The sequence below is a fragment of the Carcharhinus amblyrhynchos genome, chromosome 18, assembly GCF_965287045.1.
Source record: "Carcharhinus amblyrhynchos chromosome 18, sCarAmb.v2.hapA, whole genome shotgun sequence".
NCBI lineage: Eukaryota > Metazoa > Chordata > Chondrichthyes > Carcharhiniformes > Carcharhinidae > Carcharhinus > Carcharhinus amblyrhynchos.
In genome coordinates, this window is record NC_137341.1 from 51,379,976 (window position 1) to 51,403,080 (window position 23,105).

At 40.7% G+C, this 23,105-nt stretch overlaps 1 protein-coding gene across 1 annotated transcript in view; it reads left to right on the plus strand.

Moving 5' to 3' along the window:
- cpped1 (calcineurin-like phosphoesterase domain containing 1) overlaps positions 1-23,105 on the plus strand; it is a 156,824-nt gene that overhangs the window by 19,249 nt on the left and 114,470 nt on the right. Inside the window, exon 2 of the mRNA XM_080207007.1 lies at positions 10,219-10,437. Within this exon, the coding sequence (XP_080063133.1) occupies positions 10,219-10,437 (219 nt within the window). The remainder of the gene's footprint in view (positions 1-10,218; positions 10,438-23,105) is intronic.

Below are 23,105 nucleotides of genomic sequence, written 5' to 3' on the forward strand. Positions count from 1 at the left end.
AAACCGTCTTGTGAGTCATTCCTCAAAGATCTTACTTGGTCAGGCTCACAAGTGAACCAGGCAACACTCCATCATAGATGTTTTAACGATTAAAAATCCAGTAATATTACCCAAGGCAAAACTGCTTTGCTTTAGTTAAGATATACCACATGAATTCTCAAACTTTCTTTCACTCTGCTGTGAAAATCCAAGAAACTTCAGAAACAAGACAGCTTTCTGAAACCCAAGACTTTTCCACTTTGACTAATTGGCTGATTCAAACTTTGCACCTCCTCCCAGCACAGAGCTGTTTCAGAATGTCTTCCCCCACACAGATAACGCAGCTCAGCTCAATATCTGAAGTATCCTTTTCCCCATTCAGTTTTGATTCCATTGTCCTCAGCCCCCTATGAACTTAACTTTTCCAAAATACAAAAATCTTTCATGTCTTTTCTATTGCCCCCACTTTTGGGTCAAATAAAATTTAATAATTTTGTTTGTTTACAAAATCTTTACAAGCTGTAAAGTACTTTTACCTCTTTAAAATTTAACAGCTGAAAAAAACTAACTCTCCTACATCTCCTAATACAAATTTCTCAACTTTGCTTATTTACTCATAAAACCACTTGATTAGAGCTTTGTTACAAATGCATGGATTTAGCACCTCTACTCCTTTTCATCTCATAATTCTCCAGGCCAGCTATTTCCATTAACCTTTCCCCAGCTTAATTAAATTATTTATACACACACAAACATCTTTACAAAATAACACAGCATTCCCCCCAAAAATATTAAAAAGTAACATCCATTCTCACACTAGCTGATTACACAAATTGCCTTAAACTTAAGACAATGGCTTGCTTCAAGCCATATGCCGTACCTTAAGGCTTATGGGCAAATCATTAATTTCACTAAGACTGTGTTAGACAAACCATTGTGTTTTGGATGCGAGAGGACTCACTGATAGGTCAGGCTCTTTCCTTCCCAGAATCTGTGACAGCATTTTTCACCCTTGAGACTATTAATTGTAAAGTACAGAAATCACGTATTTCATTATTAATTACTTATCCTTCAATTACAGGATAATTGAGGTATTTCCTTTTAATAAAGTCATTTGTTACTAGTTGGTGACTACTTCACAGTACTATATTGTGTTTGTTGTAAAAGGGTTAGCAACATCAACATGGCTTCTTTTTCTCTTAATGTTAGTAAAAAAAAATGTTAAACAAGCACACTAAATCCTACTAAATCAAATCTAAAATCCAGGCCTACTTACTTCTCTCCAGAATGAGGGTGAAATATATTGATCCCTCACCACTTAGTTATCCCTTTTTAAAGGAGAAACAGAGTTTTCCAACTTAAACTGGATGACTGCATGTGCAGTCGAAGTCCTTAATCTTCATATGAACTAAAGATACTATCAAAACAATCAGAACAAACACTTGGATTACAACCAGTATGCAATATTAATCTAGTCCATTGTGAAGTTGTATGAATGAAGTAGTGGCATGATGGGAAAATTGGTCAAGTATTTGGTACAAAATAAGGAACACTGACTCCGCATAATCTAAGACATGAATAAGACCAAGAAGGACAAGACCTGATGAGGCTGATTCCACATGACCTAGTGATGTATGAGTGAGGCGAGATAAGGTCAGAAATGACAAAATCATTGGCCTCCTTCTGTTCTATCAAAAGGACAAGATAAAAGTATGAATGATGAGACAAAGAGGTCTCGGAGGTCACCGGGTTATAACACAATTAATGATGTTGCTACTGTTTGTATTACTAATCGATTTCCTGAAGTCATGTAAACTGATAAGAAAAAGGTATAACTATTGAATTGATTCTTTATGTAAGGGTGGACTTGAGAGCAGAATCAGCAAGTCATAACAACGGCTCTCTGAGCTCAAGTTTTTGCCAATACTGCATGCAGTCTTTCAGAAATAAAGATAAGTTGTTTCGTTGGAACGAATTTTGTTGAGTCTCCCTACCACAGTCAAGAAGCAGGAAAAATTTCCACTTCAACACCATGGCTGTATTTCAATGCCAAGTCCAAAGTTCCACCAAAGCCTCTCGATCCCAACATTAGGCAATTCTTTTGTGATATTCATCTTTTGTTGTTGCATAGTATAAAAGTGTTTGTTGGAGGAATCGATCCTTCCATCAATTCAATCAGTTGTTTTGACAATAAACCTGATATCCAAATCGAGTAACATAATCACGCAGTTGTTCCTTCACATTGCCCTGGTTGTGAGGTTAAATTGTTGTTGATCATACATTCCGTATAGAATGTGTGTGTTTATTTGAACTCGTGAGATAGGGCTAAAGCAAAATGTTTCTGAATGAATGGGGCAGGTCAAATTCCCAAATTGATATTCTTTATAACCCTTGTATGGAAAATTCTCTTGCTCCAGTGACTGTCATAGTGCAGAAAGGTCCTTGTTGATTCCAGGTAAACCCACATGCTGGTTTTGTGCATGCAGTTAAAGCATAAGGGAAAACCAAGGTGTGACCTCTGTGGGTACAACCATTCACATCAGCGGCCACACACCTTTTTCCGTTTATCAGGGCTATGTACTCTGGCTGCTGATGGTATGGACGTATGTGACCTTTGTTTTCTATTCCAAACTTCTCAATCCTAAACAGGGAACTATCATTTTCTCTCAGTATGGAGTAATGCAATTAAAATATGCTAACTTCTTGCTTTGGCTTTTGTGCCTTTCACTTGAATATTAACAACATTCCTTAACATACACATTTACTTTATTGTTTAAAACTGATTTTTTGAAAGCGTATTGATTATTGGAACAACATTCACTGTCTTCAGATGTGACATCTGTATTTTTGAGCTCCTAAAGATGATCATCACAGCTTTACATATTTCCCTGGTTAGGAGCAAGGGCTTAATGATAATATCCCTACCTCAGGGTCAGGAGGAACATGCTCCAGCCAATCCTAATGAGTGGAGACAGGGTTCCAGCACTCATGTAGGGGCGGCACGGTGGCACAGTGATTAGTATTGCTGCCTCACAGCGCCAGGGACTCGGCGGGACTCGGCTCAATTCTGGCCTCGGGTCACTGTCTGTGTGAAGTTTGCATATTCTCCCTGTGTCTGTGTTGGTTTCCTCCGGTTGTCCAGTTACCTCCCACAGTTCAAAAATGTGCAGGTTAGGTTGATTGGCCATGCTAAATTGACCCTAGTGTCAGGGGGATTAGAAGGATAAATATGTGGGGTTACGGGAATAGGGTCTGGGTGGAATGCCCTCTTTCTGCACTGTAGGGATTCTGTGGATTCTACGAAGTTGTGTACACACGCGCCACTGCTATGCTCCTATATCTTTAAAAGGTGGCATGGTGGCACAGTGGTTAGCACCGCTGCCTCACAGCACCAGGGACACAAGTTCAATTCCAGCCTTGGGTGACTGTGTAGAGTTTGCATATTCCCCTGTGTGTCTGGGTAGGTTTCCTCTGGATGTTCCAGTTTACTCCCACAGTCCAAAGATGTGCTGGTTAGGTGGATTGGCTCTGATAAATTGACCCTGGTGTCAGGAGAATTAATTGGGTAAATGTGTGGGATTACGGGAACAGGGCCTGGGTAGGATTGTGGTTGGTGCAGACTCGATGAGCCGAATGGTCTCCTTCTGTAGTGTAGGGAGTTTATGATTCTATGTGCAAAGTCACACAACCAAGCGATAGCCTGGTCAGTGGCTGGATAGAGTTCTTCAATCCTGTCTTCAAGTTTAGTCAGCAGACCCTTCTCAACAATGTGAGTCATTTATTGGACTGAATCACAGTTGTAGCCCAGATGGTCTGAGTAATCCCACTGCCATCATTAGAGGTCTTGGCCAGTTCAGAAATGGTTTAAAAGCTGTGGGAGATCAAAAAATTGAGTGGATGAACAGCAGGGTCTAGAATTGAGTACTTGCAGGTAAAACTCCGACTATTGTGATTTTTACAATATCAACCCACAACTCCCTTTATCTTGTTCCCAGCCTCTGAATTCTCCTTTCAATACTCCCACTCCTATCTCCCTCTGCTCCAATGCTCTTTGCCACCAGAATCTCAGTGTTCCCAATTCCTAAAAACAATCTGCAAACATCAACTAACCACATGCCCTTCCTACTACCCCAGTATTCATACCAGCTGTGTACATACCTCCATTGTGAAACATTTTTTTCCAAACATCTTCCTTTTAAACTTATCCAAATGGCTATGATTAGCCACACGTTTACATGAAACTTCTGGTATTAATCAAGGCCACTGACTTGAAAACACGGCCAACACTTGCCCTATTTCTGTGTAATAAAACGAAACTGAACTTAATCAGTCACCATAAATCAATGGTACTGTTAATATATTATGCATTGTATGGAATGAAACAGAATAACATTTGACTGAACACTGCTTTGGAAGATGTTCTGTTTCTAAAAAAAATGTAGATTCACAGACCAATTGGTTTTTGAACAATTAACTTGAAGTTTTTGGATTTGCTTTCTCTAATTTTTCTACCCTTTCCCAATCTGGTATTTAATGCTCTATTGACTTAGTATACAGTTATAGTATTTTTCCTGCAATTTACAATGTATTAATTGTTTGTCTTACTTATTTAGTTTTTTGGCATTTATATTAATCATGATCCAACAACAACTTGCATGTACATAGCTACCATTAACATAAACAAAGATCATAAGGCCCTTCACAAATATATGGCCAGTTGGAAATTGATACCAAGGCAAAGAATACAGATTAGAACAGGGTACGCAATGTTTAGTCAGAGATGGCCTTAAAGGGAAAAAGAGTGTCAAAGAGTTTACGGGGAACATTGAGGAACTTGAAACCTAAGCCCCTGAAGATTGCAGTGGTTGAAACAGGGATGCAGAACTCGGAGATATTGCAGATGGGAGTGAAATGGGGAGGGGAAAGAGAGATGGTGGGAGGGAGGGAGAGGTGTCGGTATGGGGAGGGGGTGTGGAATCTGAGGGAGGGAAGGTGGGTGCGGTCAGTGGGGTATGGAAGAGAGATTACAGGAGGAGAGAATTTATCAGATTGGGACTGGGGAGATGTGAGACATCAGATTGTTTTGATGGTTTGGGATTTGGGGGTGTGGGAGGGAGTGCTGCTGTTCCTGGCCCATAAGCTGTGCTGAAAAATCAGTTACCTGCTTGATCCGAAAATTCTCGTCTCGATAGCTGCCAGTTTTCATGAGCGCTGCAACCTGATTCTGCAACTGCTCTTACAACAAGGCTGTTTGAATCTGAGACATGCAGTATCATTTTAATATGATTTCTGACCTGCCTGGAGGGAGATTGTGATTTGTGCAGGGTTGGTAAGAGAAGCAATTACAGGAAATTCTCCAGCTCTAACTGGATAGGTAAAACTAGGATCAGAAAAGGACAGCCTCACTGTTTGAAATCTGAGGAAGGTAGTATTGTAAATTGTATCAAAGGCAACAGAGAAATTGGGAAAGATGAGGAGAGATAGGGCAACATAGTCACAGAGAATGTCATGTGTGACTTTTGAGAGCTAGAGCTAACTGCTGTGACAGGGACAGAAACCTGATTGGAGAGGTTCAGGTGTGTAATTGTGGGAAGGACAAGCACAGATTTGGGAGGCAATAATATATTCAAAGAATTCAGAGAGGAAAGTGAGGTTGGAGATCATTTTCAAGGACAGAAGTGTTAAGGATTTTTTTTGAGGAGGAGGTTGATGATGTAACATTTAAAAAGGAGGGAGACAATCCCTGAGGAAAGGGAGCCATTTCCAAAAAGCAGCTAGCACAATAGAACAAAGAAAATTACAGCACAGGATCAGGCTCTTCAGCCCTCCATGCCTGCACCGACCATGCTGCCCAACTGAACTAAAACCCCTATCCTTCCAGGGACCATATTCTTCTGTTCCCATCCTATTCATGTATTTGTCCAGAAGCCCCTTAAAAGTCACTATCATATCTGCTTCCACTGCCTTCCCCAACAGCGAGTTCCAAGCACCCGCCACCCTCTGTAAACAAACTTGCCTTGTACAATAGCTAGGGAAGGAAGGTGCATATTCAGCACAAGTGGGAATTTGATTTGAAGATGCTTGCTTTTGGAGAAAAGGAGCAAGGGATTATTGCGCTGATCTTGACCTTGAAGTAGTGAGCAGTTTTGGCAGAAGACAGCAGGGCCTAGTGACACATTACTTAAAAAAAACAGAAAATGCTGAATAAATTCACTAGACCTGGCAGCATCTGTGGAGAGAAAAACAGTTAAAGTTTTGATGTATGACTTCCTCAGAAACATTGGGCAGGATTTTATGGCCTCACTCAACCTTAGACTGGAAAATTCTGCCCGAGGTCAACAGACCTTCCCATTGTCCGCCCCTTGCTCACTCTGATTCTGTGGCAGTCGAGCAGTAGAATTCCAGCGATTAACTGTTCTCTCTCTAAAAACATTGCCAGACCTGCTGAATTTATCCAGCATTTTCTGTTTTTATTTCAGATTTCCAGCCTTTGCAGTATTTTGCTTTTCTTCTGATGGCATTTTATACTATCTGTGCAGATGTGGCTCGCTACTTTAAGATTTCTTGTGCTTTTCTAAATAAAAACTTAATTCCTATTATCTAGGCTACTTTAAATCTCCTTCAATCAAACTCTGTTTTCCTTATAGGAAAATGCTTCCTTTGCATAGCCCTTAAAAATGCGTATATTTTCATCTACTTAATTTTCTGATGTTGTTTTCCATCTAATTATACCTAAAGCTCGCAGCAGAGTTTCAGAGTCTACCATTGAAATTTTTCTGCCCTGTGTACCATGGAATTGGAGCAGTTGAGGAGCAATGAAAATGTCTGTTGCCCTCAGGTGGGATTTTTTGGTCTCACTCTAGCAAGGCTGTCAAATCTCGCCCTACATTTCTTATGTCTTGAACAGCTGTGTTGATTCTATATGTTAGCCTTTATTAGCTTGTAAAGAATCCACTTGTTCATCCACTTCCACATTACTGCTTACTTTATGTGAGATCCTAAATATATCCAACGGTGGTTAACAAGGTGCAGCAGAAAGAATCATATGTTATCCTAATGATATGAAATAGTTGTCTAAAGGAGTTAGTTCATGAAGTTGGTGTTCCCCTTTGTGTTTTCATGTGATTTGCCTTATTAAGATATTGGTATTAAAGATTTGGTGCAGAAATATTTTTCAGCCCATTTAATTCAAGCTATGCCAAATTTGACAAAATTGTCTGAAGAGTGCTGTCGATCCTGATTGGAATGTTCAAAAAATAAGGGTACATTGCAATAGATGGCAGATAAATATTTTGAGTCGATTGATTGTTAACATAATAAAGTTACTATGGCATTGAAAAAGGCCATTCAGTCCATCGAGTCTTTGCAACTTGGTGTGCACTTCAGGTATAGGAGCTGAGTTTTGGATGACCTTGTTTTTAAGGAGGAGACAAGTGGTGAAAATAGCTAGCGAAGGATGCAGGTTCAGATTTATATGGTACAAAATGCCACTTTAAATCAGATCATTTAATTTCACTAAACCCTAGAGAATCTTGTTTAAAAAATATTAGTTCAAACCATTGGTTATTAATCTTCTAACTTGCATCATCACAGCATCATATGCCATTGAACTGACAGAAATAGAGCACTGTGTCAATCTCACTGATCTTCCATTCCTTCATGGAACCGCAGGTGGGAAAAGATTATTTTCAAAAAAGCTCAGTGGATTTGAATTCAGTTCAAAGTGATGGAACAAAATTCTCCTGTCTTCCAGCTCTAAAGGTCTTATCTCAAATGAGCTTGAATGATCTAAATCCAAAAATTAATGGATATAAAATACTGCAGATTGTCTTTTTTTAATTTGTTCATGGGATTCAGGCATTGCTGGCTAAACCAGCATTTTGTGCCCATTCATTATTGCCCTTGAGAAGGTGGTGATGAGCCACTTTCTTAAACTGTTGCAGTCCATGTGTTGTAGGAACACTTACAACGCTTTTCGGAAGGGAGTTCCAGGATTTTGACCACACAACAGTGAAGGGATGGAAATATACGTATGGAACAGAACAGTATGTGACTTGGAAGGCAGCTTGCAGGTGGTGGTGTTTCCATGCATTCCCTCTAGGAGGTAGAGGTCACAGGTTTAGAAGGTGCTATCAAAGCAGCCTTGGTGAATTGCTGCAGTGCATCTTGTAGATGATACACATTGCTGCCACTGTGCATCAGGGATGGAGGGAGTGAATGCTGAAGGTAGTGGATGGGCTGCATTCAGGTCAGCAAAGCTACAGTCGAAAGGAAACAGGACAAATCCTTTCAGATAACCTGCAGAACCCAGAAACTCAAAACCAACTGCTCAACTGTCACAGTCAGTGCCACCAGAATCACTCAACTAAATAATCACAACATTTTGATATCTATTCCTTCTAGACAGGTCAAAGATTGAATGATTTATCTTTCTTAACCTTAACTTGTGGACTCGCTCCTCATTCTAATCTGTGTCTATGTATGTTGTGTTTTATTATTTTCTTCTCATGTTTCGGTAACTAATAAACTCTCTTTTCTTTTAACCCCAGTTAAGTTGGCTCCTTTTAAAATATAAATACATTTGAGCTGGGTAAAGTTGTCCATGAGGGAAAGGATCATTTCTAAATTAACCTTGTAGCAACCAACGAGACGATTAAATAAAGAAGTGGAACCAGCTCATTTTTCCTCATCTGGGAGCATAACAGTTTGGGGGTATCCCATTTAGAATCATAAGAACGTTGGAGGACCTCACCCAGGGACCAGTTGTAACACTGGTTATCATCAGCATAGATACGAAGCTGATAGACAATGCTGTCAAGCAGCAGCAGCATTGGAGAGGGTCAAGGTTGAAAGTTGGAGTTGATTCTGCAGGAGGAATATAAAGAACCATGATTCCAATCAGAAAGGATTTCATAGAAACTTTGACCATTGCATAGCCCAGAAACCAGATATTAAGGGGGTCGGTAGGTGGGGGGTGGCGGGGGGGGGGGGGGGGTGATGGATGGTAGAGGCACATGGATAGGGTGGTGTTTTACAACTTAGATTGACCCTAGATGCCTTTGTAGGTCCAGTGATGTTATTTATTCCATTAAGCAATTTGTTGTTTTTATGGCAGTTGACAGCTATTACTCTGTTTCTTAACACTGTGCCAGAACCTAGGGATGGAACAATGAAGCTTTCTTATTTCTGTAACACTGTTAACATTATGCAAGGTGCCATTTGGTTTGATTTGTAAACTATTTTGTGTCACAGTAGGCAAAATAATACAGAACACCGAGAACAATAAAACATTTGGTAAATTTAATAGAGCTTGTGTTTGCATACTGTTAAATAAAGAATATATGAGCTCTAGACAATTCTAGTGGGTCCTTATTTAATGTAAAAAATGTTATTTTCACTCTCTGCTACCTGGTCTGATGACCAAGGCCGAGGGAACCTCTCTTTGGCTAGTTGCTTCTTCTGATTGATTCCTCTTGTGTCTGTATTCCAATTTTCATTTTATTAAGGGCCTTTGTCACAGCCCTCACAGAATATCATAAACAATTTTCAACACCAAGGTCTGAATAACCAGACTTAGCTAACCATTGCTTGAGCGTCTGAAAGGAACTTCCAGTCTTACATTGTACTTACCATTTATCCAGCTATTGGGGCTGACTGTAAGCTCCTGTCCAAGTTCCTGCGTGAAAAAAATAACCAAAAAATCCCAAATTGTGATAAAGAGGACCGAGGTGGCAGAGCAGTGTTGGTGGAAAACAAATAATTAGCTCCTTGCATCATGACTGCATCTGATTTGGAGTGCTTCATCCTGATACTTGAGAAAAGTTGAATGGTATTCCATTCCCTGCACTGACACCCCAGTCCTTGATGAACACACAATAATTCCAATGATAAGGGCCCTTTTTTTTAATTCTTATGTTCTCCAGTTAAAACTTTGAACCCTTTAAGTGGAGATCTCACTTCTTAAAGAGAAAATGCCACTACCAGGAAGCTGTATTTAAACTACCACCAAAGTCATTGGGGAAAATAATCGCCATTCATCTACATTTTACTCTCACCTGCTCCATCTGTCACTCTCCTGCACTGCGCTAACCTCTACACCTTTTTCTCGTGCTTCCGTCTCGGTTGTAATATAGCAGCTGGTGTAGCCATATTGAGAGAAACAACTTCTCATTATATATGTTATGTCAGTATGCTGATGTCACGAGTCTGAATGCAAATTAGTTTTTAACTGTTCCCTAGGAAAAGAAAGTGATTGGAAGGGACCTTTCTACTTCATACAAGGAGCTGATCCACAGCTTGGCCTTATGAAAGCATGGAAGGTTGGAGATTGCGATAATGGAGGTGATGAATGGCAAGAAGAGATCAAGCTCACAGAACAAGCAATCCAGGCTATCAACAAGCTAACACTGAAACCCAAATTCTTTGTCATTTGTGGAGATCTTATTCATGCAATGCCAGGTAATTACTGTCAACAAAACAGCAATTGTCATAATGTCTGACAAGAACATATTTATATCACTTTCAGAAATGTGTTAAACTCTTTTGATCTACTTCCAAAATACATTGTACAGGGAGAAGTAGCTATTGATCTAATATTTGATATTAAGTTTGGAGAATACAATGCTTAGCAAAATTCTCAAGGAGAATTCTACAAGATTGAGAGGCATGGACAAAGGGGATGGTCAGAAGCTTGTTCCCAGGGTGGCAGAGTCAATTACTAGGGGGCATAGGTTTAAAGGAGATGTATGAGGCAAGTTTTTTTACAGTAAAAAGTCTGACAACACCAGGTTTTAGTCCAACCAATTTATTTGATAGTAAACTCACAAGCTCTCGGGTTAGTCCCTCCGTCAGGTGAATGGAGAGTTCTGGCCAGACTGGACTAAAACCTGGTGTTGTCAGATTTTTTACTGTGTTTACCCCAGTCCAATGCCGGCATATCCACAGCAAGTTTTTTTACACAGAGCGTGGTAGGTGCCTGGAACTAGCTGCCGGGAGAGGTAGTGGAAGCAGATGCAGAGTTTTAAGGGGCTTCTGGACAAATCCATGAATAGGATGGGAATAGAGGGATATGGTCCCCAGAAGGGTAGGGGATTTTAGTTCAGTCAGGCAGCATGGTCGGTGCAGGGTTGGAGGGCCAAAGGTCCTTTTCCTGTGCTGTAATCTTCTTTGTTCTTTAAGAAGGAGGTGAATTTTTTTCAGGGTTTCCCTTGACTTTCTGCCAGAATTACAGATGAAGAGCTATGACAAGCTCAGAAAAATGCCAAAACATATTCAACACACTGTTCTGTGGTTTCTGGGGCTCTTCTACTGAAGTTACAATGGACAAGCGCCCTTCCTACCCTCTTCCAAAAAAAAGATCATCATGGTGCTGTGATGATAGGTATTTATGTTTCTGTTCACCCAAATGATGGTGTGGTTAAAGTTTTACCTCCCCATCACGATGAGTTAATCTCACCAGCAAACAAGTTAAAACTTTTCCTGGCAATTTCTCATAAGGAAGATAGAGGGTGAGTCATTTGAAGCTACTAACATACACCTGCTGACTACTGGTTAGAGCCCTTCATTGATATGGTTTTGTTCATGCTTGGAAAAATATCTAGTCCTCAGAATCGTAAAATCCCTATGGTACAGAAGGAGACCATTTGGCCCATCAAGTCTACACCGACCACAGTCCCATCTAGGCCTCATTTACCCTTCTAATCCCACTGACATTAGGGTCAATTTAGTATGGCCAGTCAATCTAACCTGCACATCTTTGGACTGTGGGAGGAAACCGGAGCACCGGAGGCAACCCACACAGACATGGGGAGAATGTGCAAACTCCACACAGACAGTGATGTAAGGCCGAAATTGAACCTGGGTCCCTGGCACTGTGAGGCAGCAATGCTAACCATTGTATCACCGTGCTGCCCTTATAAAAAGATTTGCGCTGGCAGCTCCCCCCTCTGCCACCTGTTCTCAAATAGAAATGTATTATTTATAAAAAGCAGTCAAAGAAAGAAGCAATTTAGTCCTGAAGGGACTTGCAAAGTATCACCCTTAGGTTCTATTTTGATCTTTTTTAGTCTAACAATGCAAATTACTGAGTAAATGCTAGACCTGTCAAATTGAAAATGTGTTAAAAGGGTTTTTTTGTGCTTTCTCCACCAAAACCACGTGCATTTTTGACTCTCACCTTTTTGCCAGGTACATGTGACGGGTTTGTTGATATCTGATGGGTTGGCTTTTATGTAATGGCAACCTGATCTTTGGAAGAACACACATCAAAACCAAAAGCAACTCGGTAACAGCAACTACAAATTGTGTTTATATAGTGCCTTAACACAAGAACATAAATAGATAAAAACTTGCTGAGCTGAAGAAGAAATTAGTTGGAGTTATGGTCAATGGTAAAGCCATGGTTAATGCAACGGTTTTAAGGAGGTCTTAAAGGAGAGGAAGATAAACATGTTTTAGGCCTGAGAGACCGAAAGTACTGCCACCAGTGCTTGGGTGAAATATAGAGGCGGTCAGAGTTCAAGAAATGCAGAGTTCTAAGGCTGGAGAAGGTTATAGAAACAGGGATAGGTGAGGCCAAGAAAGGACATGATCATGAGGATGGGACTTTTAAATTTGAGGTGTCAGGGCACTGAGAGTCAAATAGGTTAGTGAGCACAGGGTAATGGATGAGTGAGACTTGGTGCATAATGGGATCTGGGTAGCAGAATGATCCAAAGACTATGGAGGATGTGACTGGGAGACTACCAGGAGCTTATTAGAGACTGGAGATTGCAAAAGACAGAGGTTGTCAGCAGCAGATGGATTAGGGCAAGGACAGCAATGGGCAATGTTACAGAGATTGACAATGATGCTAAAGGTGGAAGCAGCTCACCTTCGTGGTGGTGAGGATATCAGCCACTAATGTTCAGCTGTTCAAATGTTCACAACATGGAGCTGACCATGGAGGAGCAAAACTAACTGTTTAATATTAGAAAACCATGTCTGCAAAATTCAAACTCTGGGGAAGGCGTTTGCAAGGAAACTATCCACCATGCCCTCAGGCAACTCTCAGTAATCCACAGGACCAGTAGACACCTTGATCTTCTGAATTTGTAGGGAATCAGTAATATAACATATATCCTCTGTTAAGTATAAGTAAAAGCATTGTAACTTCAAAGTTTCCACGCCAAAAAATTTATCCATGTAATTCACGTTGGGGTTCTTTTAAACCACTCAGTGACTGGTTGAGTAATTACTCGTTTGCAAGAACAAATTTTGACTTGTAGCAAAACTTCACTTCATAAGCAGTGGGAGCTGACTGTTGCCTTTTAGCGTGATTTGCTGGAAAGGGGTTACTCCTTCTGATTTGATTTTGCTGCAGCTGTATTGCAGCATTAACTGTCAGGAAAGAAACTAAATTACCAGTCTCTTGGTGCTTTAGAGAGCTGGCCCATTATCTCCCAAACTATTCTGTCACATTCTACATTGCATGTAAAAGATGGTGCCACTGGTTATTATTACCTGTGCTCAGGACATTGTTATTTTTTATCTGTTAATTTGTGTTGCTGCTGCACTTAGATGCCCTACAAAAATATTTTCACAGCTGTTGGATGGGAGAGAGTTGTCTGCATTTATACATTTGCTGTGCTGATAAATCCATTTCAGAAGTTGTGAGTGAAGTATTGGTGATTCGACTGAACTAACAGAAGATGTTAATCTTCTGAATACCTAGGGTGAGGCATATTCATGTGCATTGAACTCATTATTCTCCAAAATGGAGGGGAGAGCTTCCTCCTCACAGTTTACTCTTGTATACGAATAACTCAGAATATTCCTGGGTTTTCTAATGAGTCCTTTATTGTATCTTTTATGTACAATTAACGTAAATGGGGAATTTTATCATTTCACAAGTGGACTAACACTTGTACTGGAATTGTCAAAGTAACAGCCATATGGAGCAGTGCTCCAGCCAGCTGTGACAAGTCTTGTTGCTATGCTGTTCTTCAAGTGTCTCAATTGGTGACACAATCGACTGTGAAAAATTTTGTGTGTTGGAGAGAGAGAAAAAGAACATTGCAGCATTGAATAGTAATGACTGTAAGCTGGTTAGGCTCGAATGAGACTGAAATGCATGATTAATTGTACAACTTGAAAGTCCTGTTTTCCAAATCAATCACACTCGACCCATTTGATGAACATAAGCAGTCCTTACTGGAGCCATTGTATTCCATCATTGCTGGAATGAACTTGAATACTTATTTAACCTTGACTTATGTACGGGTTATAGAATCATAGAATCCCTACAGTACAGAAGGAGGCCATTCAGCCCAACGAGTCTGTATCAACTGCAATCCCACCCAGGCCCTATTTCCATAACCGTACACATTTTCCCTGCTAGTCCCTCTGACACTAATGGTCAATTTACCATGGCCAATCAACCTAACCCACACATCTTTGAACTGTGGGAGGAAATTGGAGCACCCGGAGGAAACCCACACAGACAGAGAGAGAAAGTGTAAACTCTGCACAGATAGTAACCGAGGCTGGAATTGAACCCGGGTCCCTGTTGCTGTGAGACAACAGCACTAACCACTGTGCATGCATTTGAGTAGCTACTACCCTAATTCACAATGGATAGTTGAAGGAAGTGCATAATTCCCTTGCACAGCATGGCTTTCTACTGGAGCTTTGATAGGTTTAAAAATGAAATGACATATTGGTCACGTGCCCCACACTATTGCTCTGGCATATGGTGAATTTCATGTTGCAACCAGTATGTAATCCAAAATGATCTTCCCCTAATCCAGTGACCTTGCCAATAAATGGTATTTAAAATATATACATTGTTTAGTCATGATTAGGTTGAGGGGAATGGTGCAGTTTTCTACTTGGGACACTTACTGTCATTTAGCTCAGGTATACAATGCCATATTCTTCACTGAGATGCATCCCAGTCAACCTCCAAAGGAACATCACTCAGTGCATTTTGTACTTTTCCCATGACAGCCCCTGTTATACTCTTCCAATATGATTTGTAATTGTGGGTATAAACACACAGTAGAACTTTGCTTGAAGTTGACCAAATGGAACTTTTACAGCCAGCTATGAGAGGAGATTTAATCCCATCGGTCTGGATGGCTAGTGAAACCATATTTCAAGGAGAAAACAGCAATGATGTAACAAATTGTACCACCAACCTCAAGCAGTGACCAGAGAACGGAATGAAGTTAAAGACAATGGCGTCAATCTTCACTATATTTGTTGGACAAAAATTTTAAAAGTTCAGAGACAGGGAGGGGTCTAGGTTGATGGTGGTGAGGTAGAGGTGGGTGACCTCAGCAAGCTGTTGAATCCTGACTTAAAAGCAAAGTACTGCAGATGCTGGAAATCTGAAATAAAAATAGAAAATGCTGGGAAAACTCAGGTCTGGCAACATGTATGAGAGAAAAAATAGAGTTAACATTTCGAGGCCATATGATCCTCCTTCAGAGTTAAAGAGAAGGAGAATAGTGATGGGCCTTAAACTGTATAAGAAGGAGTTGAGCAGAGTGGATGGTCTCTGATTGGTGGGAGCTAGGAGAAATTGCAACAAAGATGTATATAGATCATGAGACAGAAGACGTTGTTAACAGTAAAAGATGTTGGTAGTGGCACAACGGTAAGATGTCAGAATTGTTAATGGGAGAAACAAAGAGCAGTACTCTGTGAAAACAAAAGGGCGAGTGGCAGCTGGCCTGGTGGGGGAAGGTGGTTTTGTATTGGCACAAAAAATGTGTTTTGGGTATAAAGAAAGGGTCAGGATGGAGGAAAAAGATTACAGTCTAAGGTTGTTGAACTCAACATCGAATCCCGAGGCCTATAACTTGCCTAATCAGAAGGTGAAGTGCTGTCCTCCAGCTTGCACTGGGCTTCACTAGAGCATCGGAATGAGAGCAAGATGCTGAGTTGAAATGGCAAACTTCAGAAAGGCTAAGGTCATGCTTACAGGCTGAGTGAATGTGTTCCGCTGAGCACTCATTCAGTCTGTGTTTATTCTCCCCAGTGTAGAGGTGACCGCATTGGTAGCACCAAATACACTAGACCAAATTGAGGGAGGTGCAAGTACAAAGTTGCTTTACTTAAAGGAGTACTTGGGGCCTTGAACTGTCAGGATGGAGAAAGTAAAGGGGCAGGTGTTGCACATTCTGAAATAATAAGGGAAGGTGCCCTGGGAAGGAGATGAAGAGGTTGGGGTGATGGAGGAGTGGGCCAGGGTGTCATGGAGGGAGCAGTTTCTGTAAAATATTGATGGAGGTGAGGGGAAGATATGTTTCATGGCAGCATCATGCTGCACTTGGCAGAAGAGGATGATCATTTGACTGCAGAGGCCGGTGGGATGGAAAATTAGGTCAAAGGGGACCCCATCATGGTTCTGGGAGGGAAGGAAGCAGTCAGGGCAAAGGTGCAGGAAATGGGTTGAAACCCGGCTACAGGGATGGGGGACCTCAGTTAAAGAAAAAGGCAGACGTGTCAAAACAAAGAATAGTACAGCACGGACACCTCCAAACTTGCGCTGATCATGATATCTGCCTAAACTCAAACAGTTACGGAGTCCCATCCTAGTCATGTATTCACCTAGTTGCTCTTAAATGCTGATATTGTAGCCGCACCCACCATCTCCCCGGGCAGTGCATTCTAGACATTCACCACCCTCTGTGTAAAAAAAACTGACCTCGCACATCTCCCCTAAACTTCTCCCCATGCATCTTAAATGTATATGCCCCAGAAGCACCATTCTTGAAGGCGGCATCATTAGAACAGATGCAACAGAGATAGAGAATCTGGAAGAATAGGATCGAATCCTTACACGGAGCAGGGCATGAGGAGCTATAGTTGAGGTAGCTGTAGGTATTGGTGGTTAGTCTATCACTGGAAGTTGAGACAGAGAGGCAGGGGAAAGGAAGGGAAGTGCTGGGGATGGACCTTGTGAAGATGAGGGTAGAAAATGGAAGCAAAATCGCTACGTTTTTCCAAGTCCAGACGACAGCAGTTAAAATGGTGCCAATAGTCATTGATGTAATGATAAAGGAGTTGTGAGGGCCAGCCTGAGTAGGACTGGAACAGGGAATGTTCCACATAACCCACAAAAGGATGGGCATAACTGGGGCCCATATGCCTACCCATGGGCATACCCTTTATTTGCAGGAAGTGAGACAAGTTAAAGGAAAAATTGTTGAGTGAAAGAACAAGTTCTTTCACAAGTGAGTTGTGAGTTTCTTTGATATTGAAAAGGTGGTTTATTTTGTTCGTGGTCACATTCAGGCATCAATTTAACTATTTTGGGTCTTTGAAAGATCAGTGTAAGGTCTCAGTCCCTCGCATTTGTATCCTGCATTAGTGTAAGAGAGGTTGTATAGATGTTCTTTAACAAATTTGGAGCAGCACTCAATTTTTGGATGTACTTGGACTTTACAGAGTTAAGAAACATTGAGAGGAAAAGAATGAAAGAAAGACTTATCTTGGTAAGATGCTGTTTTGGTGTTGGTGCAGACTTGATGGGCTGAATTGTCTTCTTCTGCAGTGTCGGGATTCTATGGAAATGGAGTGGAAGAAAGGATATTAATTACATACCAGTAATATTGATACTATATAATGAGTACTATTGACATTTGCCAGGACAGATAATAGATGGCATTTTCTGAGCCCAGAGCAGCTGTTGACTAAGCTTTCAAGTTTAACCTGTGCATAGCTTTGGGGCGTGCAAGTCTTGAAATGTCATCTTGGTGATTTTGGAAGGGTTTTCTCAAATCTCCTTTGGGACTTTCACAGTGGCTGGTGTTTTAATGAATACTCTGTGCTAAACCCAGCATGACCAATTTCATCATACTTGCTTGACCACTTATCTCTATTTTCTTTGCTAATTAAATGGAGGTTGAAGTTGTATGTAGATGATAATTTCATTATACTGTTGTATACAAATGATGACAGTCTTGCTCTGCAAAGGTTAAATTTGGTCTCTTGAAGTGCAGCAGAGCAGAATAAATCGAAGAGTACTGAGCAATGAACTGATACAACAGCTGGTGCTTACATGAGATTCATAGCATTGCAAACGGAAAGATGAAACTTAAATAGAAATGATCAACCCAGCAATTATGGTCATTAGAATGCATTTGCTAGACAAAATACATACCAAGATAATGGAGCTAGTGGTATACATTTTATTTGGTGGGAACCTCTTTCGAAATATTTATCTGTGCATAAACAATTTCAAGAATATTTCAAAAGCATTTGTTCATATTAAATGAAAGAAAGGAACCCAGGTATTCCTGCTGACCTACACACTGTTTTGATTATTATTGTGACAGAAGTTTGAGCGATATTTGAGAAACTAATTCATTCTTGTACTTGAGCTTGAAGTGATTTGACTTGATTTATTATTGTCACATGTATTAGTATAAAGCGAAAAGTACTGACTCTTGCACACTATACAGACAAAGCATACTGTATATAGGGAAGAAAAGGAGAGAGTGCAGAATGTAGTGTTACAGTCATAGCTAGGGTGTAGAGAAATAGCACCTTAATACAAGGTAAGTCCATTCAAAAATCTGATGGCAGCAGGGAAGAAGCTGTTCTTGAGTCGGTTGATATGTGTTCTTAGACTTTTGTATCTTTTTTCCGATAGAACATGGTACGCCCAGGGTGCGTAGGGTTCTTGATTATGCTGGCTGCTTTTCCGAGCCAGTGGAAGTGCAGAGTCGGTGGGTGAGAGGCTGATTTGAGTGATGGATTGGGCTTCATTCACAACTCTTTGTAGTCTTTTGCAGTCTTGGACAGAGCAGGAGCCATCCCAAGTTATGATACAAAGAGAAATAATGTTTTCTGTGGTGCATCTGTTAGAGTTGGTGAGAGTCGTTGTAAACAAGCCAAATTTCCTTAGCCCCCTGAGGAAGGTATGGTGTTGGTCGTCTTTCTTAACTATAGCGACAGCATAAACAGAACAGGACAGGTTGTTGGTGATCTGGACACCTAGAAGATTGAAGCTCTCGACCATTTCCACTTTGTCCCCTTTGATGTAGACAGGGGCATGTCCTCTACTATGCTTCCTGAGGTCGATGACTATTGGCTATTCCAAGACTCGATGACTATCTTCTTCATCATCGTCTTATCGTGGATTCGAAATAGAGCATATTTTCTGCTCTCAATAAAGAATCTGACGTTCCTTTCTTTGAAAGTCCATATGAGAATTATTAAGTGAGTAGTCAATGAATAGCTTCTTGCCATTTATTTGAGTGGCTTTGTTTTAACTAATATACATTTTGGTGAACAAACTAGATGAACTACAGCAGTCAGCAAAAAGGTGGCCTTTCTTTACCAAGCTGCACGTGAGTTTCAAGACATCCCCCTGAAGGAGAAAATTATGTTATGCTAAAGCTGAAGGATTCAGCAAGATAATAATTATGGATGTGATTTATAACCTCTGGAAGAAGATAAAGTGGTGGTAAGGTATGTGCACTTTGATGGGATAGGCAAAGCAATAGGAGCAGGATAAGAAATCTGGATTTTTGGTGAAGAAAAATTTGTACCTGAATGGTTGCATATATATGAAAAGGTGTACACGTTGAAATAATGTAGTCAGTGTAGTCAAGCAGATCAATGTGTTGGGTGTTGTCAGAGAGCCGGATAAGTAACATAGAAGGAAAACAGTTTTATGTCATCATGCCCTTGTCATATTCATAACTTTATATTTGACTAATTTATTTGTATAAAAATTACTGGAACTGTCTTTTAGTTAAAATAGACATTGATGAACCATTAATATGGCCACCAAGGATCAGGTGACAGTTGCAACTTCAGCATTGACTATCTGAAGCTTCTGGAAAGTTCCCAATTGCATCACTCTGAGCGGTGCCTCCCCATGGAATGGGCATATCAAGTTGAATACTACCTGTGGAATTCATACTTGCTGTTGTTTGGAATTTTACTCAAAACACAAGTCTAAACTCCATGTCACTGAGTTAAAATCCTGATAGTGAGGGCTGGGCTGAAATCTGTTCATCCTGAGTTAGGCATGAAGAATTCATCCATTATCTCTATTATATAACAATGGTTTTAGGTGGACAATACTAGTATTGGTCATGTGACCTAAACAGGTTGAAAATAACGAGTTTTTATTTGAAGAAATAACTGGGTAGTCTTTGGAACAACCTCAAAAGAGACAGCAGTGGCAACAAAAGGCGAAGGTGAGGTCTAGCGTCTGGGGAAAGGGACCATGAGTAGTTGCAACAGGAGCACCACCGGAGTTTCAAGTGTCTATTCAAGCAAAGGAAGGGAGACTGAAGTGGAAAACTGGAGCAAAACCCGTTATTTCAATCAAGCAAGAAATTTCAACTAATGTTTTAGATGTGGGGATTACCACACCCTGAAGAAGTGCACATTTCGGGGCGTGGAGTGTTTCACTGTGGTTGTAGATATCTCCTAAAGCATAAATGTAGAAGCAAACAGAGCCTGTTCAGTTATGAAAAGGAACAAAAGCTGGCATTGATCTATAGAATGGCCCTATGCTTGAATAGACACTTGCAACTCTGGTGGTGCACCTGCTGCACCAGCTACTCATGGCCCCTTTCTGCAGATGCTGGACCTCGCCTTTGCCTTTTGCTGTCACTGCTGCCTCTTTCGGGTTTGTTCCAAAGACTGCCCAGTTCTATCATTCCTGTCATTAAACCTAACAAGTCAGTCTGCATTTGTGGAGATTACAAGCTAACTGTCAATTGAGTAGCCCATTCTGCAAATTGCAGTGGTCTTAAGGTGTCCAGATTTTAAGTTTTGCTTCCACTTTTCCAAAATAGAATAAGGGATTGGTCTTGCTCGGTAGTATTTTGGCATGGCTCTTGGGTCTATGTGTATCATAGCCTAAAGCTCCTTTATTTTTCCCAGTTCTTCTTGGAAAACCTCGGAATGTCTTCAGAGCAAAAATCCTTGCTGAGTACCGTAAATTATTACGGTAAATTCAATCTGAATTTGGCTATTATGTTAATAACTTTGCTCACCTTGCTGAGGAAACACCAAAGGTGGTTTTAGAAGGCATTCCAGTGAAGCTTTCAATCAGATGAAACAACAACTTCTGTCAATAAGTATACCGATCTATTTTGACCTAAAAATGATTATCTTTAACTGCAACATATCTCGGTGTAGAATTGGAGCTATACTTTCTCATGGATTGATGGATGGAACTGAGAGGCTGAAAACGTATGTGCCAAGGAACCTCTCCACAGCAGAAAAGGGGTACTCGCAAATTGAAAAAGAATTAGTGTGTTTGATATCAAGAAATTCCACCAATATGTATATGGAAGGCATTTCACAATAGGAATGGACCATAAGCAATTATTGGAATTATTCAAAGAAGACAAAATGACCTCTTCCATTGCTTCTGTCTCAATACAATGTTGTGCCTTATTGCTGTCTACATACAAATACACTTTGGAGCATCAATCTGGAGCCCGGATAGCCACCATCGATGCTTTAAGCCACCTACTATTACCCATCAGTACAACTCTTGCGCCAGTACCTGAAGGAATCTTAATGACTTTGATCCTCTTTGAAACACTGCACGGTCTGCGAAAGTGATCAGAATTTGGACACAAGAAGACCTTATACTATTGAAAATATAACACATGATATTAAGCACAGGGTTCTGTGGTCAAACTTCAGAGGCTATGAAACCTTGCTTGTCTAGAAAAGACAAACTGTGCTGTGAGGATGGTGTGATCCTCTGGGGGGCATGAGTAGTTGTTCTCAATCCAGGAAGATGACTATTATTAGAGGAACAGCACAGGGCCAACCATAGAACCACAGAACACTACAGCACAGAAACAGGCCTTTTGGCCCTTCTTGACTGTGCCAAACCATTTTTCTGCCTAGTCCCACTGACCTGCACCTGGACCATATCCCTCCACATCCCTCTCATCCATGTAGCTGTCCAAGTTTTTCTTAAATGTTAAAAGTGACCCCGCATTTACCACTTTTTATCCGGCAGCTCATTCCACACTCCCACCACCTGTCTGTGTGAAGAAGCCCCCCCTAATATTCCCTTTAAACTTTTCCCCCTTCACCCTTAACCCATGTCCTCTAGTTTTTTTTCTCCTCTAGCCTCAGTGGAAAAAGCCTGCTTGTGTTCACCCTATCTATACCCATCATAATTTTATACACCTCTGTCAAATCTCCCCTCATTCTTCTACGCTCCAGGGAATAAAGTCCTAACCTATTCAACCTTTTTCTGTAACTCAGTTTCTGAAGTCCTGGCAGCATCCTTGTAAACTTTCTCTGCACACTTTCAACCTTATTAATATCCTTCCTGTTATTAGGTGGCCATAACTGCGCACAATAGTCTAAATTTGGCCTCACCAATGTCTTATACAACCTCACCATAACATTCCAACTCCTGTACTCAATACTTTGATTTATAAAGGCCAATGCTCCAAAAGCACTCTTTACAACCTATCTACCTGTGATGCCACTTTTAGGAAATTATGTATCTGTATTTCCAGATCCCTCTTGTTCTACTACACTCTTCAGTGTCCTACCATTTACCTTGTATGTTCTACCTTGGTTTGTCCTTCCAAAGTGCAATACCTCACATTTGTCTGCATTAAGCTCCATCACCCATTTTTCAGCTCATTTTTCTAGCTGGTCCAAATCCCTCTGCAAGTTTTGAAAACCTTCCTCACTGTCCACTACACCTCCAATCTTTGTATCATCAGCAAATTTACTGATCCAATTTACCACATTATCATCCAGATCATTGATATAGATGACAAACAACAATGGACCCAGCACGGATCCCTGTGGCACACCACTTTTGCCCTTAGGAATATCAAAGATGAAAATGTTGGTGAGAAGTTACTTGTGGCCCAGCATTGATGCTGATATAACAAACATAGTTAAGCAATGTGACTGAACACTGTCAATAACAAAAGAATTAACCCTCCTCAGTCTTCCCTCTGCCTATGGGAATAGCATGGTAGGCCTTGGGTAATTGTGCATGTAGATTTTATAGGTCCTTAAATGGGCTCTATGTTTCTTTCTAGATTTTCAGAAGGCATTTGACAAAGTACCTCACAAGAGGTTATTGCAGAAGGTCGAGGGACATGGAGTTGGGGGTAGGGTGTTAG